Raw genomic sequence first — 25,679 nt, 5'->3', positions numbered from 1 at the left:
TAATAGAGCTGGAAGTCCGGAATTGTGATGCTGCCAGCTTTGCTTTTCTTTTTCAACATTCCTCTGGCTATGTGGGGTCTTTTCTGGTTCCATACAAAATTTAGGATTATTTGTTCCATTTCTTTGAGAAAAGTGGATGGTATTTTGATGGGGATTGCATTGAATGTGTAGATTGTCTAGGTAGCATTGACATCTTCACAATGTTTGTTCTTAGAATCCATGAGCATGGAAAGTTTTTCCATTTTTTTGTGTCTTCTTCAATTTCTTTCATGAGTATTTTATAGTTTTCTGAGTACAGGTCCTTTGTCTGTTTGGTTAAATTTATTCCTAGGTATCTTATGGTTTTGGGTGCAATTGTAAATGGGATTGACTGCTTGATTTGTCTCTCTTCTGTCTTGTTGTTGGTGTATAGGAATGCCACTGATTTCTGTGCATTGATTTTATATCCTGCTACTTGACTGAATTCCTGTATGAGTTCTAGCAGTTTTGGGGGGGAGTCTTTTGGGTTTTCCACATAAAGTATCATATCATCTGCCAAGAGTGAGAGTTTGACTTCCTCTTTGCCGATTTGGATGCCTTTGATTTCTTTTTGTTGTCTGATTGCTGTGGCTAGGACTTCTAATACCATGTTGAATAGCAGTGGTGATACTGGACATCCCTGCCGCATTCCTGACCTTAGGGGGAAAACTCTTAGTTTTTCCCCATTGAGAATGATATTCGCTGTGGGTTTTTCATAGATGGCTTTTATGATATTGAGGTATGTACCCTCTATCCCTATACCCTGAAGAGTTTTGATCAAGAAAGGATGCTGTACTTTGTCAAATGCTTTTTCTGCATCTATTGAGAGGATCATATGATCCTTGTTCTTTCTTTTGTTAATGTATTGTATCACGTTGATTGATTTGCAGATGTTGAACCAGCCCTGCAGCCCTGGGATAAATCCCACTTGGTCGTGGTGAATAATCCTTTTAATGTACTGTTGGATCCTAGTGGCTAGTATTTTGGTGAGAATATTTGCATCCATGTTCATCAAGGATATTGGTCTGTAATTCTCCTTTTTGATGGGTTCTTTGGTTTGGGGATCAAGGTAATAGTGGCCTCATAAAACGAGTTCTGAAGTTTTCCTTCCATTTCTATTTTTTGGAACAGTTTCAGGAAAATAGGTATTAATTCTTCTTGAAATGTTTGGTAGAATTCCCCTGGGAAGCCATCTGCCCCTGGGCTTTTGTTTGTTGGGAGATTTTTGGTGACTGCTTCAATTTCCTTAGTGGTATAGGTCTATTCAGGTTTTCTATTTCTTCCTGGTTCAGTTTTGGTGGTTGATACATCTCTAGGAATGCATCCATTTCTTCCAGGTGATCTAACTTGCTGGCATAGAGTTGCACATAATATGTTCTTATAATTGTTTGTATTTCTTTGGTGTTGGTTGGGATCTCTCCTCTTTCATTCATGATTTTGTTGATTTGGGTCATTTCTCTTCTTTTTGATAAGTCTGGCCAGGGGTTTATCAATCTTGTTAATTCTTTCAAAGAACCAACTCCTAGTTTCATTGATCTGTTCTACTGTTCTTTTGGTTTCTATTTCATTGATTTCTGCTCTGATCTTTATTATTTCTCTTCTCCTGCTGGGTTTAGGCTTTATTTGCTGTTCTTTCTCCAGCTCCTTTAGGTGTAGGGTTAGGTTGTGTATTTGAGACCTTTCTTGTTTCTTGAGAAAGGCTTGTATTGCTATATACTTTCCTCTCAGGACTGCCTTTGCTGCATCCCAAAGATTTTGAACAGTTGCGTTTCCATTTTCATTTGTTTCCATGAATTTTTTTAGTTCTTCTTTAATTTCCTGGTTGACCCATTCATTCTTTAGTAGGATGCTCTTTAGCCTCCATGTATTTGAGTTCTTTCCGACTTTCCTCTTGTGATTGAGTTCTAGTTTCAAAGCATTGTGGTCTGAAAATATGCAGGGAATGATCCCAATCTTTTGGTACTGATTGAGACCCGATTTGTGACCTAGGATCTGATCTATTCTGGAGAATGTTCCATGGGCACTAGAGAAGAATGTGTATTCTGTTGCTTTGGGATGGAATGTTCTGAATATCTCTGTGAAGTCCATTTGATCCAATGTGTCATTTAAAGTCTTTATTTCCTTGTTGATCTTTTGCTTAGATGATCTGTCCATTTCAGTCAGGGGGGTGTTAAAGTCCCCCACTATTATTGTATTGCTGTCAATGTGTTTCTTTGCTTTTGTTATTAATTGCCTCATATAATTGGCTGGTCCCATGTTAGGGGCATAGATATTTACAATTCTTAGATCTTCTTGTTGGATAGACCCTTTAAGTAGGATATAGTGTCCTTCCTCATCTCTTATTACAGTCTTTGGTTTAAAATCTAATTTGTCTGATATAAGGATTGCCACCCCAGCTTTCTTTTGGTGTCCATTAGCATGGTAATTGTTTTCCACCCCCTCACTTTCAATCTGGGGGTGTCTTTGGGTCTAAAATGAGGGTCTTGCAGACAGCATATCGATGGGTCTTGTTTTTTAATCCAGTCTGATAGCCTGTGTCTTTTGATTGGGGCATTTAGCCCATTTACACTCCAGGTAACTATTGAAAGATATGAATTTAGTGCCATTGTATTGCCTGCAAGGTGACTATTAATGTACAGTATAGTCTTTTAAGATAGTGAATTAGATTTATGTGTATCAGCTTAGATAAATCTCAGAAAAAGAATGTTGAGCAAAGAAATCAAATTTCAGGAGTATATATACAGTGTTTTTTTAAAGCATGCCTGGAACCCCTGGCATTGAATTCAGGATACAGGCTACCTCTGGAGAAGGAGGGAGTGTGGATCCCAGAGAAACATATGTGGATTTGAACTGTAGTTTTAATATTTTATTCTTTAGCATGAAATCTGAAGCAAATTGTTAAGGTTTGATAGGTAGGTGCATGGGTATTCATTAAATTATTCTTTATAATTGCCTCTTAAACCATTTTGAACCCTGAAAATTACTTCCTTCATCAGAGAGAAGGATTCTTCTGTAGATGACTCCTAGCCTGAAGGCTGGGAATGGGTGAGAGCAGCAGACTAGAGCACAAGGTAAATCCCAAACTGACAAAATGATTACAGACGGCAGAGAAAAAGAAAAGGAAGTGGCTCTGTCCAGTATCTTTCCTCTGTACAAAAGTTGTAACTCAGCTCTCTGAAGTGGGAGTCCTGTCAAAGATAAACCTCCGGTGGGGGCTTGTGCCAGAGGCAAGCAGTGCACCAGGTCAGAAGGTAAAACTCCAGACCCCGAGGGGAAGCTCTCCTGCTTCTCTCATTCCTTCCCCCAAATCACCAGGGGCAGGCATGCATCCTGCAAACAGGAATTGGTAAATGGGATGAGGCAATATGCACATATACAGAGATAAGAAAGTCTCAAAAACAGATTTGAAGAAATTCAGGAGGGACCCCAAACAGCTAAGAGACCTGCTGATCACTAAACAGATTAATAGAGGAAACGGGAAAACAGTAAATGAAATCAGTAGCTTCAGAGGGATTCAAGAATTCATAACATACAACCGATTGGAAAAAAATTGGTTGCCATGAAAAAAATAACCATTGGAATAATAAATAAATTACTGAATTAAAAACCTCTTTTGAGTTAAATAATCGAGCCAAGAGACTAAATACATTGTAGAGAAAAATGGGAAGTTTGACAGAAAAGCCTAAAGGTCACAGGGATAGATACAAAAGTTCCAAAATCTGTGTAATGAAAATTCCCAAAGGAAAGGAAAGAAAAACGGCCGGGGGTGGGGGGTTGGGGGGAAGCGGCAATCATAAAAGGAAAAAGAACATTTCATGTAGCTGAAGATAATGAAGGTTTTCATACTTAGAAATAAGACAGGAGCAATGTTCTTCATAATTACTGAAGTCTTTCTTTGTATTGAGTTTGTAAGGAATAAAAATCCCTTTGACCATTTTCTGTCTCACCTAGCATCCCCACATGTCTTTCATTGCAACAGGAAAGAAACAGGGTGATCTGACCCACATATTTTTGTGGGTTTCATTATGTCAGTCTCCCCAACCATTATGGCTCTTTCAGCCCCCATTCCCACTGGAAGCAGTGCTTCCAAACTGAAACAAAATTTATCATCGTCTGGCATCACTGGGCGTAATGACGTGTCTATACTTTGATTTTGGCAGTGCACTATTTTCATTATTTCCAGGATGATGTACAAATACTTAAACCTCTCGATGTCACTGGAATTAGGTATGTCTTTACAAACAGCCAGATTTGACACTTTATATAAGCTGTATATCAATATATAATTGAGAGCACTTTAGAGAAGTGATTCTTCTTGGTAGCAGGTATATTACAAAGTAAAACTTTTCAAATTAACTGTTTTTCCTGCCAGGTCTTGCACAGTCCGGTTCTTGGGGCTGTTTTGATGAGTTTAACAGAATTGAATTGCCTGTATTATCAGTGGCAGCCCAACAGATTTATATTGTTTTGACAGCAAGAAAAGAGAGAAAAAAACAGTTCATTTTTTCTGATGGTGATTGTGTTGATTTGAATCCAGAATTTGGAATCTTCCTAACAATGGTGAGAACTTCGTCTTTAAATGCAATGTGATTGGTTTAATTGCTATAGACTTAAATAAAACAAAGCATATATTAGTTAGTAAAAGATACACATTCAGAGGTCATGAGTGATTCTCTCTTATCATATGATGTTTTTGAGTAGTAAAAATAGCCTAGAGAGAAGATAAAATAGTAATAGGTTAATGATAATACTAGGGACTGTTTAGTGAGCACTTGTTGTGTGTAAGGTGGGGGGCTAAATGTTTTCCATATTGTATCCAATAGGCTAGCTACAGTAACAATCCCCAAATCTCAGTGACTTAAAACCTCAAAGATTTATCTCTCTCTCATGTCACGTGTTTTTATATATTCTCTATATAGTTAAATCTCTATGATGCAAGATAACACAACATAATCTGAATTTTATGTGTCTCAGTGGGCAAAGATAAATTATAGAAAGCAAAATCAGGAAGTTTTCTGATAAGCTTTATTTGTAAGCAAACCTAGGCAAAACCGTTGGGGGTAAATAATAATAATCCGGAAGTGATCAGTTATAACTCAGGAAATGTGATGAATGAATTTATTGTGTGATACTGTGGTTTAGAACAATTTAAAAGAAGAAAGTCTCCTTGGATTAAGAATAATATTGGAAATATCAATTAGATATTGCATTAGGCTGTAAATAACTGAAACATGAAAAATAGTGTCTTAATACATAAAGATTTCTTCTCTTATGATCCTCCTGTGTTTCTACACCATCATGATTTCCATCTTCAATTTACCCTTAAGACCCAACATGCTATAGAAGCATCTGTTTTGCTGCAGCCAATTGATTGAATCAACTCTCTTCAAACAAGCAGCAAAGACACTGTGTGCTCCTTTGCATCTCATGGTGTCAAATTTAATCACACCAGCTGCAAGGCAGGCTGGGAAGTGTAGTTTTTAATCTGGGTGATGATACACCCAGTTTGCAACTGGGGTCCTGTGACTGAGAAAAGAGAAAAGAAGGAGCAATGAAGGGCAACTAGCCACCTCTGTATTCCCAGCACTGAGCAAGGTATCTGGCCTGTGGACAGTGCCCAAGAAATGCTCGGGGACTGAAAGTTTCCAAAAATAACTGAGCCCTCTTTGCCTTACTAGTCTTTGAACCCCTCATCTCTCCCTTGGAGCTTTTGGGTCTTGACTATCCTCAACCATTGCTACTTGTGAGTCCTTAGCTTCCTTTCCACTTCTACTTTTGTCCTTTTTACTATTTTTCTCATCATTCCCGTCTTTATTTCCCCTCACCCCTGTGGGTTTTTTTTTTTAATGGTCAGCCAGAGAAGTCTATCATTCTGACTGCAGAGAATAATGGAAAAGATAAAACAAAGAATTACCTAAATAACGATCAGTGTAAAATCCTGAATTTTCTTCCGATTTCAATAACCTATTTTAGACCATAATGATCCCGGTATTTATGCATCTTTCTTTTCTTTTATATTATCTAACCAACAGATACATCGATGCTTAATTTTTGTTACAAAAAGTGCTGTGTATGTGTGTGTGTGTATCACTTTGTTAGTATAATGAAAATAGAAATATGTAGGAGGGAGTGATATGACCTTAAAAAATATGGATGGTCCAATACATACTTTTGAGAAAGGGATGTTTTATGAATCTAATGTTTTTCAATACCACCTTAGAATATGAACTGGGAATTTGAATGTATTTGTATTCATGAAATGAAAATTATATCACTAATTTAAATCAATTTTAATTTTTAGAACCCTGGATACGCTGGGCGCCAGGAACTACCAGAAAACTTAAAAATTCAATTTAGAACTGTTGCTATGATGGTTCCTGATAGACAGGTAGGCACCAGGATTTAAAAACATAATTTATGTTCTTTACTTGTTTTTCACTAGCGTTATTGAAAAAAATCTCACAATCTTAATTTTCAGATCATTATGCGAGTTAAACTTGCAAGCTGTGGTTTTCTTGAAAATGTTATCTTGGCTCAAAAGTTTTATGTTCTTTACAAACTCTGTGAAGAGCAACTTACCAAACAGGTAACTTTGTAAATCTATTTATCCCCCAGCTGTAGAACTTGATTTTTTACTTGGCAATTTTACTTTGATAAATGTTAATCAGTGAGTTTAAAAAAAATCTCAACTCTTTTCTAAAAGATATTTATAATTCTAAATATATAATTTTAAATAAAAATATATTTATAATTGTAAAATATATTTATAATAAATATAATGTATTTTTAAAACCTTTCTTTAGTTTGAAATTATTATGGAGTCTCAATGAAGTTGCAAAGAAATATACAGGAGGTCCTGTATACCATGTTTCCTGCGATGCTGACTTTTTTTTTTTCAAGATTTTATTTATTTATTTGAATGAGAGAGAGAGAAAACAAGTGGGAGGGGCAGAGGGAGAGGGAGAAGTAGACTCCCCACTGAGTGGGGAGCCCCACGTGGGACTGGATCCCAGGACCCTGAGATCATGACCTGAGCCGAAGGCAGACGCTTAACCAACTTAGCCACCCAGGCACCACCCCAATGTTGACATTTTGTAACTATAGTACAATAACAAATAACATAACCAGAAAACCCACATCGGTACAATTCACAGAGTTTATTAAGAGCTTGCCAGCTATACATGCACTTTGTGTGTGTGTTTGTGTGTGTGTAGTATTATGTAGTTATGTCACATATGCAGATTCACGTAACCTCCACCACAATCAACATACAGGACTGTTCTATCACTGCAGGGTTTCCTCATGCAACCCCTACATAGCCACACCCATCTTTCTTCCAAATCCCTAACCCTTTGCAACCCCTATCTCTCCTCCTTCTCTATAATTCTGTTATTCCAAGAATGTTACGGAAATGGAATCACAGAGTGTGTAACCTGTTGGTTACTCATTTAAATCTGCTGTATGGGCTGTATCACACTGTGTTATTCTCAAACTATATTTAAAGTGTGAACTTCCCATGGGGCCCCTGGGTGGCTCAGATGGTTAGCATCTGCCTTCAGCTCAGGTCATGATCCAGGGATCCTGGGATAGAGCCCCTTGTTGGGCTTCCTGCTCAGCAGGGAGTCTGCTTCTCCCTCTCCCGCTCCCTCTGCTCTTCCCCCTGCTAGTGCTTGCTCTCTCTCTCTCTCTCTCAAATAAATAAATAAAATCTTAAAAAAAATAAAGCGTGAACTTCCCAATGACCATTCAATGGAATGGTCATTTTGCAATCAAAGGAAAGGTGAGAGACTGGAGCTAATAGAACTTTGCAGCTCAGCCCCTCGGAACAGCACTGTGTACATATCAGAATATCTACCTGTGTGTATACGGTGTGAGTCTACATTTAGGATTGTTCAATGAAACAACCTTTTTTTTTTTCCCCATTTTAGGTTCATTACGACTTTGGGTTGAGAAATATTCTATCTGTTTTGAGGACACTTGGAGCTCAAAAAAGAGCCAGACCAGAAGACAGTGAGCTAAGCACTGTCATGAGAGGACTGAGAGACATGAACCTTTCCAAGCTGGTACCTCCCCTTCTCCGAATTCCCTTCTCCTTCCAGATTCTAACCTGGCTTTTTCCCTCCTTAGCTGATACATCGGGGTTGGCTCAGGTTGAGCTGTGAGCATTAATGATTACAGGGACAACGGGTATGTGAAGCTACCCACATGCTTCCAGAAGGCAAAAAGCCCATGTCCTTGTATGCCCAGCATGGGCTGGAAATGCAACCTCTTATCAGCAGTGAACCATAAAACAGGCTTTATCAGTGGGCTCCGGCCCCCAAATTTCAGTCCAGCCTTCCACCATTACTCATAATGTAACATGAACTCTAAACATGAAAATCCCGGTTTCCTGGATTCACAGAGAACCACGGGAACTTTTGCTTTCTCAGAATATGTCTAAGCCTATTTTAGCTATCTGTGTCTCTCCCGAAATATCAACACCATTTCTATTGTCCAAAAGCACATTGAAAGTTTGCTGGGAAGATGATTATAGTTACTCACTGCTTTCATGCTTGTCATGATTATAGCCAGCTTCCTTGAACGAGCTGATGGACAGGTTTGCGTGGTATTTATTCAAGGGCTTCTATGTGTTATGTATTGTGTCTGTGCCCTGGGAGCACAAGGTTGAGGAAGAAGTGGTTCTCAGGAAGCTCCCGTTCTAGTTACAGATGCTAACAGCTGACATGCATGTAGTTCCTTCCTATTACAAAGCTTTTTCAGGGGTTTTGTCTTATTTGCGCCTCTCAGCAACTCGGTGAGATACGAATGGCTAGTGTGTTTATTGCCCTTTTACTTATGAGGAAACCAAGTCTGGAAGACTCACCCACAATCACGGTCAGTTGAGCAGCTGGAACAAAAATCCGCAAGACTTTCTGATGCCAAATCCTCTGCCCCTTCAGTACACCTCACTGCCTCCCTCCATAATGTATTCTTGAAACTGCTAGAGAAGAACTCCAGAAGGCATCAGAGGAGTCCCAGGGAATAAGGAGAAATCAAAAGGGGTCAGCAGTTGGGAAGGGGGTGATGTAGATATTAAAGACGGAGAAAATGAGGATTAGGGTCAGTTTACTCAAACCTACAGCTTATAAGGAAGGCAGGACACTGCTCTGATGGAGTTTTCCAGTCAATGTTGGATGAACCAGGCAGGTAGGGTTATGGATATTTTCCTAATTTAAATGAAATATTAGTATTCTATTTTCATGAGGTTGGGACTATGAATCGTGTTTTTAAGGTTAATGCATACACCTGTTTGTGAGAAGCACAGCATTCATATGATAAAGTAATGAGATCAAACCTTGAAGCAGTAGATTGTAGAAAACGTTGAATGCCAAAGGGCTCTGGCTACAATGCTCTAGGTAATGTGGATTCAGGGGTGGTGTTTAGGAGTTGGTTCTAGAGGATACAAGTCTGGTTAGGAGAAGTAGTACGTGATTTTCTGGGCATCCAGCAATAAGTGTTATGAGCTTAGCTGGCCCATAATTAGTTTTTGACTGAAGAAGCATATTTATTCTCTGCCATTTTAGGTTGACGAAGATGAACCCCTGTTCCTCAGCTTAATCAATGACCTGTTTCCGGGATTACAACTGGATAGTAGTACCCATGTGGAGCTGCAGGCTGCCGTAGCCAACCAGGTTCAAATAGAAGGTTTGATTAACCACCCACCCTGGAATCTCAAACTTGTGCAGGTAAAGACACTTAACTCTCTTATCAGGATAATGATAAGTGCGTGTTGTTCAAAGATCGCCATTTGAAGAGAAGAACTCGGGATATTTGTCTTACTTAATGTGAATGTTGAAACTAAATTGAAACACATCCTGGCAAGCAGAGTCCTCAGGACGATGGGTGGGTCCTAGAGAGATAGTGCGGATTTACCTGGCCTCGCAGTGAACAAGCAGTAATTTACTGAGGTTAGCTACGCCTGGGGAGAAGGTTGGGTGGTAACCAGAATCTCAAGGACAGTTAGGAGGGGATAGTAGGTTATAAAAAGCCGGAGAGATGGAATGACCCTGCTGGCTGCTTGTATCAGGCCGGCAGTATCCCCATAGCTGGGTACCTTCATGGACTTGGGGCCCGAGGAAACTGGGAATGCTACTGGGCTTCTGCTCTGTGTGTGGGCAAGTTCACCTACACTAAGATTTGAATCCTTTGCCTGTGTCTTTTGGTGTCTTTTTGTCCATCATGTTTCGTCCTTGTGACAGCCACCTGGCAGTTTATCAGCAGAGTCAAGAAGGGTTGGAGGAGAGACAGGATTAAATCTCTATGGGCCTGATTTTCAGGGGTATTTTCCAGGGCGTTTGGAAATGAGGGAGCTGAAGTTGTGGAGAGTGTTAAACACTGCATTTGAAAAATAACAATTCTTACTTTAACTTACTGTTCTTGCCAGATTGTAAGAAGTGTAAGTGTCTGAGACATATCCAATTTTCACAGGGAAGGATATGAGGAACAGTTTAGGTATTTTTCATCATCCAGGGACTGGAAAACCATTAAACACTTTTTAAAAAATTTCTGGGAAATTTTTCAAAATTTTCTATGTGATATGTATACACTATATTGAATACTAAAGTCCTAGTCATCTCAGTGGGTAGGGGACTAGAATATGGTGGCGTTACTCAGTGTCAGTAGTGTTATTCTTGAATATAATGTGATGGGCTGAGTCTCTGCTGCTTTTAAACTACAGGTTACAGTAGTAATACATTTCTCCCTAAAATGTTAGGAGAATAACTTAAAATCTGCCTCTGATCAGCTGTGACCTTTTCACTTCTTATTTTTATTAAGAAAACAATAGAGAGGATGTTGTAACAGACACTGTCCCGTTCTTAGCATGTCTCCTTGAATCTTTTACCCCCGCTTCTGTGTGATTTTATTTTATTTTTTTTAAGATTTTATTTATTTATTTGACAGAGACACAGCGAGAGAGGGAACACAAGCAGGGGGAGTGGGAGAGGGAGAAGCAGGCTTCCCGCGGAGCAGGGAGCCTATGCGGGGCTCGATTCCAAGACTCTGGGATCATGACCTGAGCCGAAGGCAGATGCTTAAGGACTGAGCCACCCAGGCGCCCCTCTGTGTGATTTTAATAGCCCACATTCACCCTTCCCTTCAGGACAACTGGAGCTACTTGGTTGGCAGGCACAAAGAGCAGGCAGCACCTGGGATTTATTTCCCACCCACCCTCAACCCAACTCTCCTTAGTTAAAGACTGCTGGGTGATGGAGCAGGAAATTCAAGCTCCCTTGCTTCCAGGTGGAACATTCCAGAGTGCCCCGAAGGATCAGTGTTAAAGCTTCCCTCTACAGGATTTTGTCCTCAATCACACCCTGCCCAACTTCTCTTGCCTGTCCCACTTCCCCCACTCCCTTAACCAGTTTCTTCCTGGGAGCACTGCCTGAACAAATCACTTGCGGGGGAATCAAGCCGGTGTTCACCGTGATGGTTTGTGTTGCTGCGTTCCATCACCAGGGGGCGGCATCATCACATTGAATGCAGAGAAAGCTTGTGCCTGGAAAAAAACGTATCTGTAAACCCAAATCACAAGGAAGAGTAATTTGAGAAGCGAAAAACGAGATCCTGAATGGATTATTTCCAAAATGGAATTCAAGTTCCACATTGTCATAATTTTATCACTTACCATTGTTTTATAACGTGGCACTAATTTGCTATCCATATCTAGTAAAGCAAAAGAAACCCTTTTTTTTGCATTTTTTCATCTTTTAAATAGTGAACTAGCTACTTTACTAAGAGCTTATTTAAAGCTGTTTAAATTTCAGCACGCTACTTCTATGAATGTCAGCGAGAGACTCATTAGTCACATTTTTCAATTGATTGCCTCATTACGCAGTTATACGAGACATCTCTGGTCCGTCATGGTTTGATGACTCTGGGGCCCAGTGGTTCTGGGAAGACAACTGTCATAACAATCCTGATGAAGGCATTAACTGAGTGCGGGAGGCCTCATAGAGAGATGCGGATGAATCCCAAAGCAATTACTGCGCCTCAGATGTTTGGCAGACTGGACACTGCTACTAATGACTGGACAGATGGGATTTTTTCTACTCTGTGGAGAAAAACGTTAAAAGCTAAAAAAGGTACATGTCAGCTCTCCTTTGTGAACCTTCCTCCCCTACCCCCACCAGTTAAATAACACAATGTGTAATTCTTTGCAGGTGAAAAATGATTTTCTCTTTTAATTATTCACAGGTGAAAACATTTTCCTCATTTTAGATGGCCCTGTGGATGCCATTTGGATCGAGAACTTAAATTCTGTGCTGGACGACAATAAAACCCTCACACTAGCTAACGGAGATCGCATCCCCATGGCCCCGAGTTGTAAGCTTCTATTCGAGGTGCACAATATTGAGAACGCTTCTCCCGCCACGGTTTCCAGGATGGGCATGGTCTATATTAGCAGCTCCGCACTCAGTTGGAGGGCAATATTGCAGGTGGGGGACATGAAGCCCGCGCGGGTGTGCTCAGCATCTTCCCGGATTTCACCTCCTTGGTAAACTGAGGTTCTGTTTCTTTGCGGCAGGCGTGGCTGAAGAAGCGCACTGCACAGGAGGCGACTGTATTCCTCACTCTGTATGATAAAATATTTGAAGATACATATACATATATGAAACTAAACCTCAATCCAAAAATGCAGCTCCTGGAGTGCAACTATATCATGCAGGTAAGTTTGTTTGTCTACATTCACTATTTAGATTGGAGACTCCAGCTCCCCCACCCCCCACCGTCCCCGCCTCGGAGTTTAGAGGCGTCTGAAGTAGAAAATTCTTGAAGTTCATAGAAATACTTTTGTGATATGGCTGTGAAGGCTTGGGGAAGTTTGATTCCTATTAAAGATTTTGCAAGACTTCATTAATGCTTTTACTGCCATCTATTTTATTATTTTCTCTTCCCAGGGTGGGTGTTGGCAGGGGAAGTGGAGTGAAGGATCTCTCCCACCATCAAGCTTAGTAACCTTCCTGGAAAGTACACCCAATAATGACACTATACTAAATGAATAAAGCAAGTAGTCCTATTGAAAAGCACTAAAAAGAGCTGGTGATGAGCAAGAAAACTCCAATGGCAATCTCAGCATTGCAAATTTAGAGTATATCAGATAGAGAAAACCTTGAAACAATTTTCTTTTTTTTAAGATTTTATTTATTCATTTGACATAGAGAGACATAGCAAGAGAGAGAGGGCGCACAAGCAGGGGGAGCTACAGGCAGAGGGAGAGGGAGAAGCAGGCTCCCCATGGAGCAGGGAGCCCGATGTGAGGCACAATCCCAAGACCCTGGGATCATAACCTGAGCCAAAGGCTTAACCGACTGAGCCACCCAGGCGCCCTAAACAATTTTCCAAGTAGTTCCTCTCATACTCAGTTTTCCTTAATAGTCTTCGTAAAAAATCAGAACTAATCATAGATTATGGAGGCCTCCCCTGCTTCTAGGCTATAGGTGATCTTTCATGATCCATTCTGGTGCTTTGGTTTTCTCTGAATTTAATAGGGGGCGCCAGTCAGTGAGGGTGGGAAGGTAAGAAGTAATACATAAAGGCCCAAATCAATGAATTATTTAGTAATGACTTTAAAATGCATAATATAAGTGAAAATATTATCTTGAATTAATTTTGTTTTGCAAGACTGAGGCTATCTTACTGTAGATACATTTCTTTTTGATGCCAAATGGGAGTTGGCACACTTTTCCTTAAATGAGCGGGTAGCAAATATTTAGGCAAATGTTTGCACAACTGTCTGTCTCAACCTCTCACATCTGCTGCAGTATTGCAAAGGCAGGCAGACAAAATGCCTACATTAATGAGTGTGACTGTGTTTCAGTAAAACTTTATTTTCCAAACAGGTGACCAGCCCCTGGGGCCACAGTTTGCTGAGCCCTGCAAAAAGTGAAAAAGAAATACAATCTCCGCTGTAGAAAATTTGAGTAACTAAACTTTAGATCCAGAAACTACCTTAGAAAACATGTAGTCTAAAAAAAAAGAAGGAAGGAAGAAAGGAAGGAAAAGAAAGAGAAAGAAAGAAAAAGAAAGGGAGGAAGGAAGGAAGGAAAGAAGAAAGGAAGGAAGGAAGGAAACATCTAGTTTAGGCCCTTTGTTTTTCAGATCAGGATACTGAGGCTCAGTGAGGTTGATGGCATGAACTGGGGATAGAAACCACACCCCCAGGTTCTCATTTTGGCATCTTTTTTGGTAGTCCATGCAGCCTGTTTAAAGCAGGATGACCTTTCTCTAAATGGCGTTTACTGTAGGACAGTGATCAAGCAATATCAGGAGATGTATTTTTTCTTCCCCCCTTTCCTCCTCCCTTTAAATTTATTATCATTTAAACATTTTTATTTAAAAAATTTGAGTACAAAATTTATTGTATTTCAAATATTTTCAGTCTCTCAATCTACTGGAAGGTTTAATTCCCTCCAAAGAAGAAGGTGGTATTTCATGCGTCGAACATCTTCATAAATTATTTGTGTTTGGCCTAATGTGGAGTTTAGGAGCCCTTTTGGAGCTGGAAAGCAGAGAAAAGCTTGAGGCCTTTATACGAAATCATGAAAGCAAGTTAGACTTACCAGAAATACCTAAAGGCACGAGTCAGACCATGTATGAGTTTTATGTTACTGATTATGGTAAGTACAGTGACTTATACCTGAAATGAGATGATCTCTTTTTCAATGAGAAAAACATAAACTTCCATAAATTCTTCTATGGGGAAATATCAAGCCAATTATAAATAACATGATTGCTAATACCATTTTTAAAAGGCATATATGCAAAGAATAGTAGAATTTTGCATATTGGCCTTGCTGGGAACTGGTAAGAGACTCTTGGCTTCTCCCCTTTTTGGAGTGGCCTAAGTGAAATCTTGCATAATAAGTTGGCAATACCTCTTACATCATTTATACTGATGCTTGAAGAGAAAAGGCAGTAGTGTCGAGAACACAGATTCTTCATGATGTAATAACAGATCAATCCTACAACATCCCTGTTGGAAATGTCAGAATAGTTAGGCAATGAACCAAGCCGATGGGGTCCTACTTACATGTAGCAGACTTGGCAAAGTCCAGTCTGTTTCAGCCCCCAGCCTGTTGTGTGGGGCGGGGCCCAGTTTCCTTATCTCTAAGAGAAATGCCTTGAATTCAGTGCCCTTTAAACATGCTTCCTAAAAACTGTATTTACCTCTAATTCTTCCTAAAACCCCAAAGCAGCAAAAGCATTTGTTGTTTTTTGTTTTAATGCATAAACTCAAAAGAACAAGAAATAGAGAGCTATAACAGCATTTTGAAAGCAAGAAAGCAGGAAGGCAAGGAGCACTTGATTTAGCACACTGGGCAAATTAAGTCCTAAGCTGGGTGGGAAGAGTTGAGAAGCAATGTAGTATATGCCACAGAACTTTTAAAGGGCTTGAGAATTGGAAACTGGGGTGAAGGTAGAGGTAAAAACCAGTGGGCTGCTTGTAAGTCTGTTTAAGAAACAGACCTCCAGGTCCTCTTTCCAAAGTCACACTGCTAGACAACTGCATCCACCTCACATACAATCCTCAAAGACTGAAGAATTAGTTTTTGGAGAGTGTGAAGCACAGAGTTGCCTAGACTTGGAGGACACTGTACACATTTGAGAGTGGAAGAATCATACTAATCATACTGAAAATAGGAATTAAGTGGAAGTTTGTGTTTTAAAGGGCTTTGTAAAGGGACTGAGGTAAGTGAATTTTTTCACTTGGTCATCTTTAATCAGAATGACCAGTAATTCTATGTGTGATTAGATGCTATTAAAGATTTGGGATCATAAAGGGAGCTCTAACTCAAAATGCAAATTAACAGTGAAATGCATCCTTAAATCTAGATATGAATTCTGTTACAATCCAAAGCCAGTCAAAAGATGGTTCTTTGAAAAGATCAGTAAGATTGATAAAACTCTTACCAGAGATATCAGGGGAAAAAAAAGAGAAGGCATAAATTACCAGTGTCCAGAATGAAAGAGAGAACACCCCTACAGGCCCTATAGACATTAAAAAATAAGAAGTGAATATTAGGAACAATGTTACAAAAGTACATTTGACAGTATAGATGAAATAGGCAAATTCCTTGAAAGATACAAACTACTAAACCTCATCAAGAAGAAATAGATATCCTACATATCCCCATGTTCACTAAAAAAAAGTATAGTTAAAAAGCTTGCTACAAAGAAAACTCCAGGCCCAGATGGCTTTACTGATGATTTCTACCAAATACTTAAGAAAGAAATAATACAAATTTTACAGAAATGCTTCTAAGATATATAAAATGTAAGGAAGAAACACCCAGACCATTTTATAAGGAGAATGTTATCCTGATATCAAAACCAGAGAAATACATTACAAGAAAAGTAGACTATAGACCAGTATCTCTTCGGAATATTGACACACATTTCTTTTCTTAAAAAAATTTTTTTTTTTTAATTTTAAGTAGGCTCCACACCCAATGTGGGGCTTGAACTCATGACCCTGAGATCAAGAGTTCCATGATCTGAGTCAGCCAGGTGCCTGAGCACACATTTCTTAATCAAATTTTAACAGGTTAAATCCAAGTGAGCATTTATTTTATGAATGGAAGGTTGGATTAACATTCATAAAGCAATCAATATAATTCACCATATTAGCAGACTAAAAACCAAACAAACCATCAGTCATATAAATAGATGCAGAAAAAGTATTTGACAAAATTTAACACCCTTTTATGATGAAACTCTCAGTAAACTAGGAAAAAGAACTTTATCATTTTGACAAAGAGCTTCTACAAAAAAGCTAAAATTATACTTAATGGTGAAAGACTGAATACCTCAGTCCCAAGATCAGGAACAGGACAAGGATGTTCTTTCTCGCCACTGCTATTCAATGTTGTACTAGAGGTTCTAGTCAGTGCAATAAGGCAATAAATAAATAAACACAAAAATAAATACGTAATATATCTACAGATTGGAAAAGAACAAGTATATCTCTTTATTTGTAGACAATATGACCATCTGTATACAATCCTCAAAAAAGTTATTAGAACCAGGAAATGAGTTTAGCAAGGTTGTAGGATAAAAGGACAATACACAACAATAAGTTGTATTTCTATATACTCACAACAAACAATTGGAAATTGAAATTTTAATATACTATTTAAAATAGCATCCAAAACTTAAGCAACCATCAACTTAATATAGATTGAAGATGTTATGTACAAACTAATGTTAACCACAAATCAAGAACCAGTGATAGATGTGGAAAGAATAAAGAGAAAGAAGTCCAAGTATATCACTAAAGAAAGCCAGTATATCGTGAAAGAAAAGAAAGGATCAGAGAAAAACTACAGGAACAACCACAGAACAAGTAACAAAATGGCAATAAATACATGTCTATCAATAATTACTTTGAATGTAAATGGACTAAATGTTCCAATCAAAAGACATAGGGTAAGAGAGTGGATAAAAAAAATATCCATCTATATGCTGCCTACAAGAGACTCATTTTAGACCTAAAGTCACCTGCAAATTGAAAGTGAGGGGACGGAGAACCATCTATCATGCTAATGGATGTCAAAAGAAAGATGGAGTATATACTTAGACAAACTAGATTTTAAACCATACTTAGACAAACTAGATTTTATTTTATTTTATTTTTTTTTTAAAGATTTTATTTACTTACTTGAGAGAGAGATTGAGAGAGAGAGAGCACATGAGAGGGGATAGGGTCAGAGGGAGAAGCAGACTCCCTGCTGAGCAGGGAGCCCGATGCGGGACTCGATCCTGGGACTCCAGGATCATGACCTGAGCCGAAGGCAGTCGTTTAACCAACTGAGCCACCCAGGCGCCCCGACAAACTAGATTTTAAACCAAAGACTATAACAAGAGATAAAGAAGAGCATTATATCATAATTAAGGGGTCTATCCATCAAGATGATCTAACAATTATAGATATTTATACCCCCAACTATAATAATAATAAAGGGGACAATCCAACAAGAAGATAAAACAATTATAAATATTTATTCACCAAATATGGGAACACCCAAATACATAAAACAGTTAATAACAAACATAAAGGAGCTAATCTATAATAATACAGTAATAGCAGGAGATATCAATACCCCACATCAATGGACAAATCATCCAAACAGAAAATCAATGAGGAAACAGTGGCTCTGAATGACACACTGGACCAGATGGATTTAACAGATATATTCAGAACACTCCATCCTAAAACAGCAGAATACACATTCTTTTCAAGTGCACATGTAACATTCTCCAGAATAGATCACATATTAGCTCACAAAACTGCCTCATCAAATTCAAGATCGAAATCATACCATGCATCTTTTCTGACCACAATCCTATGAAACTAGAATTCACAGGAAAAAATCTGGAAAGAGCATAAATACATGGAGGTTAAATAATATGCTACAAACAATGAATAGGTCAACCAAGAAATCAAAGAAGAAATAAAAAATTACATGGAAACAAAATGAAAACACAGTGGTCCAAAATCTTTGGGATGTAGCCAAAGCAGTTCTTAGAGGGAAATTTGTAGCACTACCTCAAGAAGCAAGAAAAATCTTAAATAAACAACCTAACCTTACATCTAAAGGAGACAGAAAAAGAACAAACAAAACCCAAAACCAGCAGAAAGAAAGAAATAATAAAGATTAAAGCAGAAATAAGTGATATTGAAATTTAAAAAATAGTAGAATAGATCAGTGAAACCAGGAGCTGGTTCTTTGGAGAGATCAACAAAATTGATAAACCTCTAGCCAGAGTCATCAAAGAGAGAGAGAGAGAACTGAAATAAAATCACAAACGAAAGAGGAGAAATAACCAACATTACAGAAATACAAATAATTGGAAGAGAATATTATAAAAAAAAACTATATGCCAACAAATTGGACAACCTAGAAGAAATGGATAAATTCCTAGAAACATATAACCTACCAAAAACTGAAGCAGGAAGAAATAGAAAATTTAAACAGACCAATTATCAGCAATGAAATTCAATCAGTAATCAAAAATTCTCAACGTCTGGTCGTCAGGACCAGACGAATTCATAGACGAATTAGACCAAACACTTAAAGAAGAGTTAATATCTTTTCTTCTCAAACTATTTCAAAAAGTAGAAGAGGAAGGAAAACTTCGAAATTCATTCTGTGAGGCCAGTATCACCCTGATACCAAAACCAGATAAAGACATCACAAAAAAAGAGAACTATAAGCCAATATCTCTGATGAACACAGATGCAAAAATCCTCAACAAAATACTAATAAGCTGAAGCCAACAATATATTAAAAAATTATACACCATGATCAAATGGTATTTATTCCTGGGATGCAAGGGTGGTTCAACATTTGAAAATCAATCAATGTGATACATCATACTGTTGAGAGAAAGGATAAAAACCATATGATAATTTCAACAGATGCAGATGCAAAAAGACATTTGACAAAGTACAGCATCTACATGAGTAAAAAAAAAAAACTCTCAACAAAGTAGGTCTAGGGGGAACATACCGCAACATAATAAAAACCATATATGAAAAACCCACAGCAAACATCATCCTTCATGGAGAAAAACTGAGAGGTTTCCCCCTAAGGTCAGGAATAAGACAAAACTGTCCACTCTTATCACTTTTATTCAGCATGGTACTAGAAGTCTTAGCCACAGCAATCAGACAACAAAAAGAAATAAAAAGCATCTAATTGGTAAGCAAGAAGTAAAACTTTCACTATTTGCAGATGACATGATACTATATATAGAAAACTCTAAATTTAGACTCCACCAAAAAACTACTAGAACCGATAAATGAATTCAGTAAAGTTGCAGTATACAAAATCAATGTACAAAAATCTCTTACATTCCTATACTCTAATACTGAAGCAGCAGGAAGAGAAATTAAGGAAACAATCCCATTTATAATTGCACCAAAAATAATAAAATACCTAGGAATAAACTTAACCAAAGAGGTGAAAGACCTATACTCTGAAAACTAAGAAAAACTGTTGAAAGAAATTGAAGATGACACAAAAAATTGGAAGGACATTCCATGCTCATGGATTGGAAGAACAAATATTGTTAAATGTCTATACTACCCAAAGCAATCTTCAGATTTCATGCAATCCCTGTCAAAAGATCAAGAGCATTTTTCACAGAACTAGAACAATCCTAAAGTTTGTATGGAACCACAAAAGAATAGCCAAAAAAATCTTAAAAAAAAAAAGAAAACTGGAGGGGTCACAATTCCAGACTTCAAGTTATATTACAAAGCTGCAGTAATCAAAACAGTATGGATATTGGCACAAAAATAGACACAGAGATAAACAGAAGAGAAAACCCAGAAATAAACCCATAATTTTATGGTCAATTAATCTTTTTTCATGGTCAATTAATCTTATACAAAGGAGGAAAGAATATCTAATGGGAAAAAGATCGTCTCTTCAACAAATGATGGGAAAACTAGACAGCTACATGCAAAAGAATGAAATTGGACCACTTTCTTACACCATACACAAATAGGAACTCAAAATGGATTAAAAACCTAAATGTGAGACCTGAAACCATGAAAATCCTACAAGAGAGCATAGATAGTAACTTCCCTGACATCTGTTATAGTAACATTTTCTAGATGTGTCTCCTTAGGCAAGAGAAACAAAAGCAAAAATAAACTATTGGGACTACATTAAAATAAAAAGCTTCTGCACAATGAAAGAAACAATCAGCAAAACTAAAAGGCAACCTACTGAATGGGAGAAGATATTTGCAAATATCATATCTGAGAAAGGGTTAGTATCTAAAATATATAAAGAACGGATACACCTCAGAGCACTTGCGTAGCTCAGTCAGTTGAGCGTCTGGCTCTTGATTCCAGCTTGGGTGGTGATCTCGGGGTTATGGGATTGAGCCCAGTGTCGGGCTCCACCTGTGAGTGGAGCCTTCTTGGGATTCCCTCTCTGTACCTCCCTCTCCCTCGGCCCCTCCCCCACTCACATGCATGCGTGCTCTCTCTTTCTAAAAATAATATTTAAGAACTGATACAACTCAACATACAAAAAACAAACTACCCAATTAAATGTTTAGAAGATATGAATAGACATTTGTCCAAAGAAGACATATAGACACATGCTCAACGTCACTGATCATCAGGGAAATGTGAATCAATACTACAATGAGATATCACTTCACATCTGTTAGAATGGCTAAAATGAACAACACAAGAAACAGCAGGAGTTGGTGAAGATGTGGAGAAAGGGGAACCCACTTGCACTGTTGGTGGCATTGCAAACTGGCACAGCCACTGTGAAAAACAGTATGGAGGTTCCTCAGAAAGTTAAAAATTGTACTACCCCACGTTCCAGCAATTGTACTGCTGGGTATTTATCCAAAAAATAAAAAAATAAAAATAAAAACACTAATTCGAAGGGATTCATACACCCCTATGTTTATTGCAGCATTATTTACAATATCCAAACTATGGAAGCAGGTCAAGTGTCCATTGACAGATGAATGAATAAAGAAGATATGGTATATAGATATACAATGGGATATTACTCAGCCATAAAAAGAATGAAACCTTGCCATTTGCAATGACATGGATGGAATTAGAGAGTATAATGCTAAGAAAAATAAGTCAGAGAAAGACAGATACCATATGATTTCACTCATGTATGGAATTTAAGAAACAAAACAAATGAGCAAAGGAAAAAAAAAGAGAAAGACAAACCAAGAAACAGACTTTTAACTATAGAGAACAAACTGATGGTGACCAGAGGGGAGGTGGGTGGGGGAATGGGTAAAACAGGTGATGGGGTTTAAGGAGGATACTTTTCATGATGAACACAGGGTGATGTATGGAACACTTGAATCACTATATTGTACACCTGGAACTAATATAACACTCTATGTTAACTATACTGTAATTAAAATAAGAAACATAATAAAAATATATATCTGATAAAATAATTTAATACAGAATGCAAAAAGGACTCTTTCAATTCTATAATAATGGGTAAACAACCAACCCAAATTTTTAAAAATGGGCAATAAATTTATTTATTTATTAAAAAATTTTTATTAACATATAATGTATTATTTGTTTCAGGGGTACAGGTCTGTGATTCATCAGTCTTCACAATTCACAGCACTCACCATAGTACATACCCTCCCCAATGTCCATCACCCAGCCACCCCATCCCTCCCACCCCCATCCACTCCAGCAACTCTCAGTTTGTTTCCCGAGATTAAGAGTCTGTTATGGTTTGTCTCCCTCTCTGGTTTCATCTTGTTTCATTTTTCCCTCCCTTCTCCTATGCTCCTCTGTCTTGTTTTTCAAATTCCTCATATCAGTGAGATCATATGATACATGTCTTTCTCTGATTGACTTATTTTGCTTAGCCTAATACCCTCTAGTTCCATCCATATCACTGCAAATGGCAAGATTTCATTTTTTTGATAGCTGCATAATATTCCATTGTATATATATACACCACATCTTCTTTATGCATTCATCTGTTGATGGACATCTAGGCTCTTTCCATAGTTTGGCTAATTGTGGACATGCTGCTATAAACATTGGGGTGTGTGTGCCCCTTCGGATCACTACATTTGTGTCTTTGGGGTAAATACCCAGTAGTGCAATTGCTGGATCGTAGGGTAGCTCTATTTTCAACTTTTTGAGGAACCTCCATACTGTTTTCCAGAATGGCTGCACCAGCTTGCATTCCCAACAGTGTAGGGAACTGCATCCTCGCCAACATCTGTCATTTCCTGCCTTGTTAATTTTAGCCATTCTGACTGGTGTGAGGTGGTATCTCATTGAGGTTTTGATTGGTATTTTCCTGATGCCGCGTGATGTTGAGCAATTTTTCATGTGTCTGTTGGCCATTTGGATGTCTTCTTTGCGGAAATGTTTGTTCATGTCTTCTGCCCACTTCTTGATTGGATTATTTGTTCTTTGGGTATTGAGTTTGATAAGTTCTTTATAGATTTTGGGTACTAGCCCTTTATCTGATATGTCATTTGCAAATAACTTCTCCCATTCTGTCGGTTGTCTTTTGGTTTTGTTGACTGTTTCCTTTGCTGTGCAAAAGCTTTTTATCTTGATGAAATCCCAATAGTTCTTTTTTACTTTTGTTTTGCTTGCCTCTGGTGACATGTCTAGTGGGAAATTGCTTCAGCTGAGGTCAAAGAAGTTGTTGTCTGTGTTCTCCTTTAGGATGTTGATGGATTTCTGTCTCACATGTAGGTCTTTCATCCATTTTGAGTTTATTTTTGCGTATGGTGTGAGAAAGTGGCCTAGTTTCATTCTTGTGCATGTTGCTGTCCAGTTTTCCCAACACCATTTGTTAAAGAGACTGTCTTTTCATTGGACATTCTTTCCTGCTTTGTTGAATATTAGTTGACCATAGAGTTGTGGGTCCATTTCTGGACTCTCTATTCTGTTTCATTGATCTATGTGTCTGTTACCATACTCTCTTGATGATTACAACTTTGTAAGAGAGCTTGAAGTCTGGAATTGTGATGCCACCAACTTTGCTTTGCTTTTTCAGCATTCCTCTAAGCAAAGAAAGAGCCTAAAAGTAACATAGACCAGAAAGGATTGGAGACAATATACAGTAACAGTCACCTTACAGGCAATACAATGGCACTAAATTCATATTTTTCAAGAGTTATCCTGAATGTAAATGGGCTAAATGCCCCAATCAAAAGACAGAGGCTATCAGATTGGATTAAAAAACAAGACCCACTGATATGCTGTCTGCAAGAGACTCATTTTAGACCCAAAGATACATCCAGATTTAAGGTGAGTGGGTTGAAAACCATTTACCATGCTAATGGACTTCAAAGGAAAGCTGGGGTGGCAATCCTTATACAAGACAAATTAGATTTTAAACCAAAGACTATAATAAGAGATGAGGAAGGACACTATATCCTACTTAAGGGGTCTATCCAACAAGAAGATCTAACAATTGTAAATATCTATGCCCCTAACATGGGAGCAGCCAATTATATAAGCCAATTAATAACAAAATCAAAGACACACATGGACAATATACAATAATAGTAGGGAACTTTAATCCCCCCCCCCGCTGAAATGGACAGATCATTTGGAAAGATCAACAAGGAAATAAAGATTTTAAATGGCACACTGGACCAGATGGACTTCACAGATATATTCAGAACATTCCATCCCAAAGCAATAGAATACACATTTTTCTCTAGTGCCCGTGAAACATTCTCCAGGATAGATCACATCCTGGGTCACAAATCAGGTCTTAACTGGTACCAAAAGATTGGGATCATTCCCTGCATATTTTCAGACCACAGTGCTTTGAAACCAGAACTCAATCACAAGAGGACAGTCGGAAAGAACTCAAATACATGGAGGCTAAAGAGCATCCTACTAAAGAATGAATGGGTCAACCAGGAAATTAAAGAAGAATATAAAAAATTCATGGAGACAGATGAAAATGAAAACACAACTGTTCAAAACCTTTGGGATGCAGCAAAGGCAGTCCTGAGAGGAAAGTATATAGCAATACAAGCCTTTCTCAAGAAACAAGAAAGGTCTCAAATACACAACCTAACCCTACACCTAAAGGAGCTAGAGAAAGAACAGCAAATAAAGCCTAAACCCAGCAGGAGAAGAGAAATAATAAAGATCAGAGCAGAAATCAATGAAATAGAAACCAAAAGAACAGTAGAACAGATCAACAAAACTAGGAGCTGGCTCTTTGAAAGAAGTAACAAGATTGATAAACTCCTGGCCAGACTTATCAAAAAGAAAAGAGAAAGAACCCAAATAAATAAAGTAATAAATGAAAGAGGAGAGATCACAACCAACACAAAGGAAATACAATTATAAGAACATATGAGCAACTATATGGCAGCAGATTAGATAATCTGGAAGAAATGGATGCATTCCTAGAGATGTATAAACTACCAAAACCGAACCAGGAAGAAATAGAAAACCTGAACAGACCCATAACCACTAAGGAAATTGAAGCAGTCATCAAAAATCTCCCAAGAAACAAAAGCCCAGGGCCAGATGACTTCCCAGGGGAATTCTATCAGACATTTCAAGAAGAATTAATACCTATTCTCCTGAAACTGTTCCAAAAAATAGAAACGGAAGGAAAGCCACCAAATTCACTTTATAAGACCAACATTACCTTGATCTGAAAACCAGACAAAGACCTTATCAAAAAGGAAAACTACAGACCCATATCCCTGATGAACATGGATGCAAAAATTCTCACCAAAATACTAGACACTAGAATCCAACAGTACATTAAAAGGATTATTCACCATGACCAAGTGGGATTTATTCCTGGGCTGCAAGGTTGGTTCAACATCTGCAAATCAATCAATGTGATACAATATATTAATAAAAGAAAGAACAAGAACCATATGATCCTCTCAATAGATGCAGGAAAAGCATTTGACAAAGTACACCATCCTTTCTTGATTAAAACTCTTCACAGTGTAGGGATAGAAGGTACAAACCTCAATATCATAAAAGCCATCTATGAAAAACCCACAGCGAATATCATTCTCAATGGGGAAAAACTGAAAGCTTTTCCCCTAAGGTCAGGAATGCGGCAGGGATGTCCAGTATCACCACTGCT

General features: G+C 38.1%; 1 protein-coding gene across 1 annotated transcript in view; it reads left to right on the top strand.

Moving 5' to 3' along the window:
- Positions 1-25,679, top strand: part of DNAH8 (dynein axonemal heavy chain 8) — a 407,368-nt gene that overhangs the window by 200,185 nt on the left and 181,504 nt on the right. Inside the window, exons 42-50 of the mRNA XM_073884828.1 lie at positions 4,391-4,578; positions 6,320-6,406; positions 6,497-6,604; positions 7,947-8,081; positions 9,582-9,743; positions 11,894-12,140; positions 12,253-12,494; positions 12,584-12,724; positions 14,438-14,675. Of these exons, the coding sequence (XP_073740929.1) occupies positions 4,391-4,578; positions 6,320-6,406; positions 6,497-6,604; positions 7,947-8,081; positions 9,582-9,743; positions 11,894-12,140; positions 12,253-12,494; positions 12,584-12,724; positions 14,438-14,675 (1,548 nt within the window). The remainder of the gene's footprint in view (positions 1-4,390; positions 4,579-6,319; positions 6,407-6,496; positions 6,605-7,946; positions 8,082-9,581; positions 9,744-11,893; positions 12,141-12,252; positions 12,495-12,583; positions 12,725-14,437; positions 14,676-25,679) is intronic.

This window comes from Callorhinus ursinus, unplaced genomic scaffold (assembly GCF_003265705.2).
Source record: "Callorhinus ursinus isolate GAN/ISIS: 27379988/994484 unplaced genomic scaffold, GSC_fseal_2.0 scaffold59, whole genome shotgun sequence".
NCBI classification, from domain to species: Eukaryota; Metazoa; Chordata; class Mammalia; order Carnivora; family Otariidae; genus Callorhinus; species Callorhinus ursinus.
Note: the sequence above shows the minus strand (reverse complement) of the source record. Positions and strands in the feature narration are given on the sequence as shown.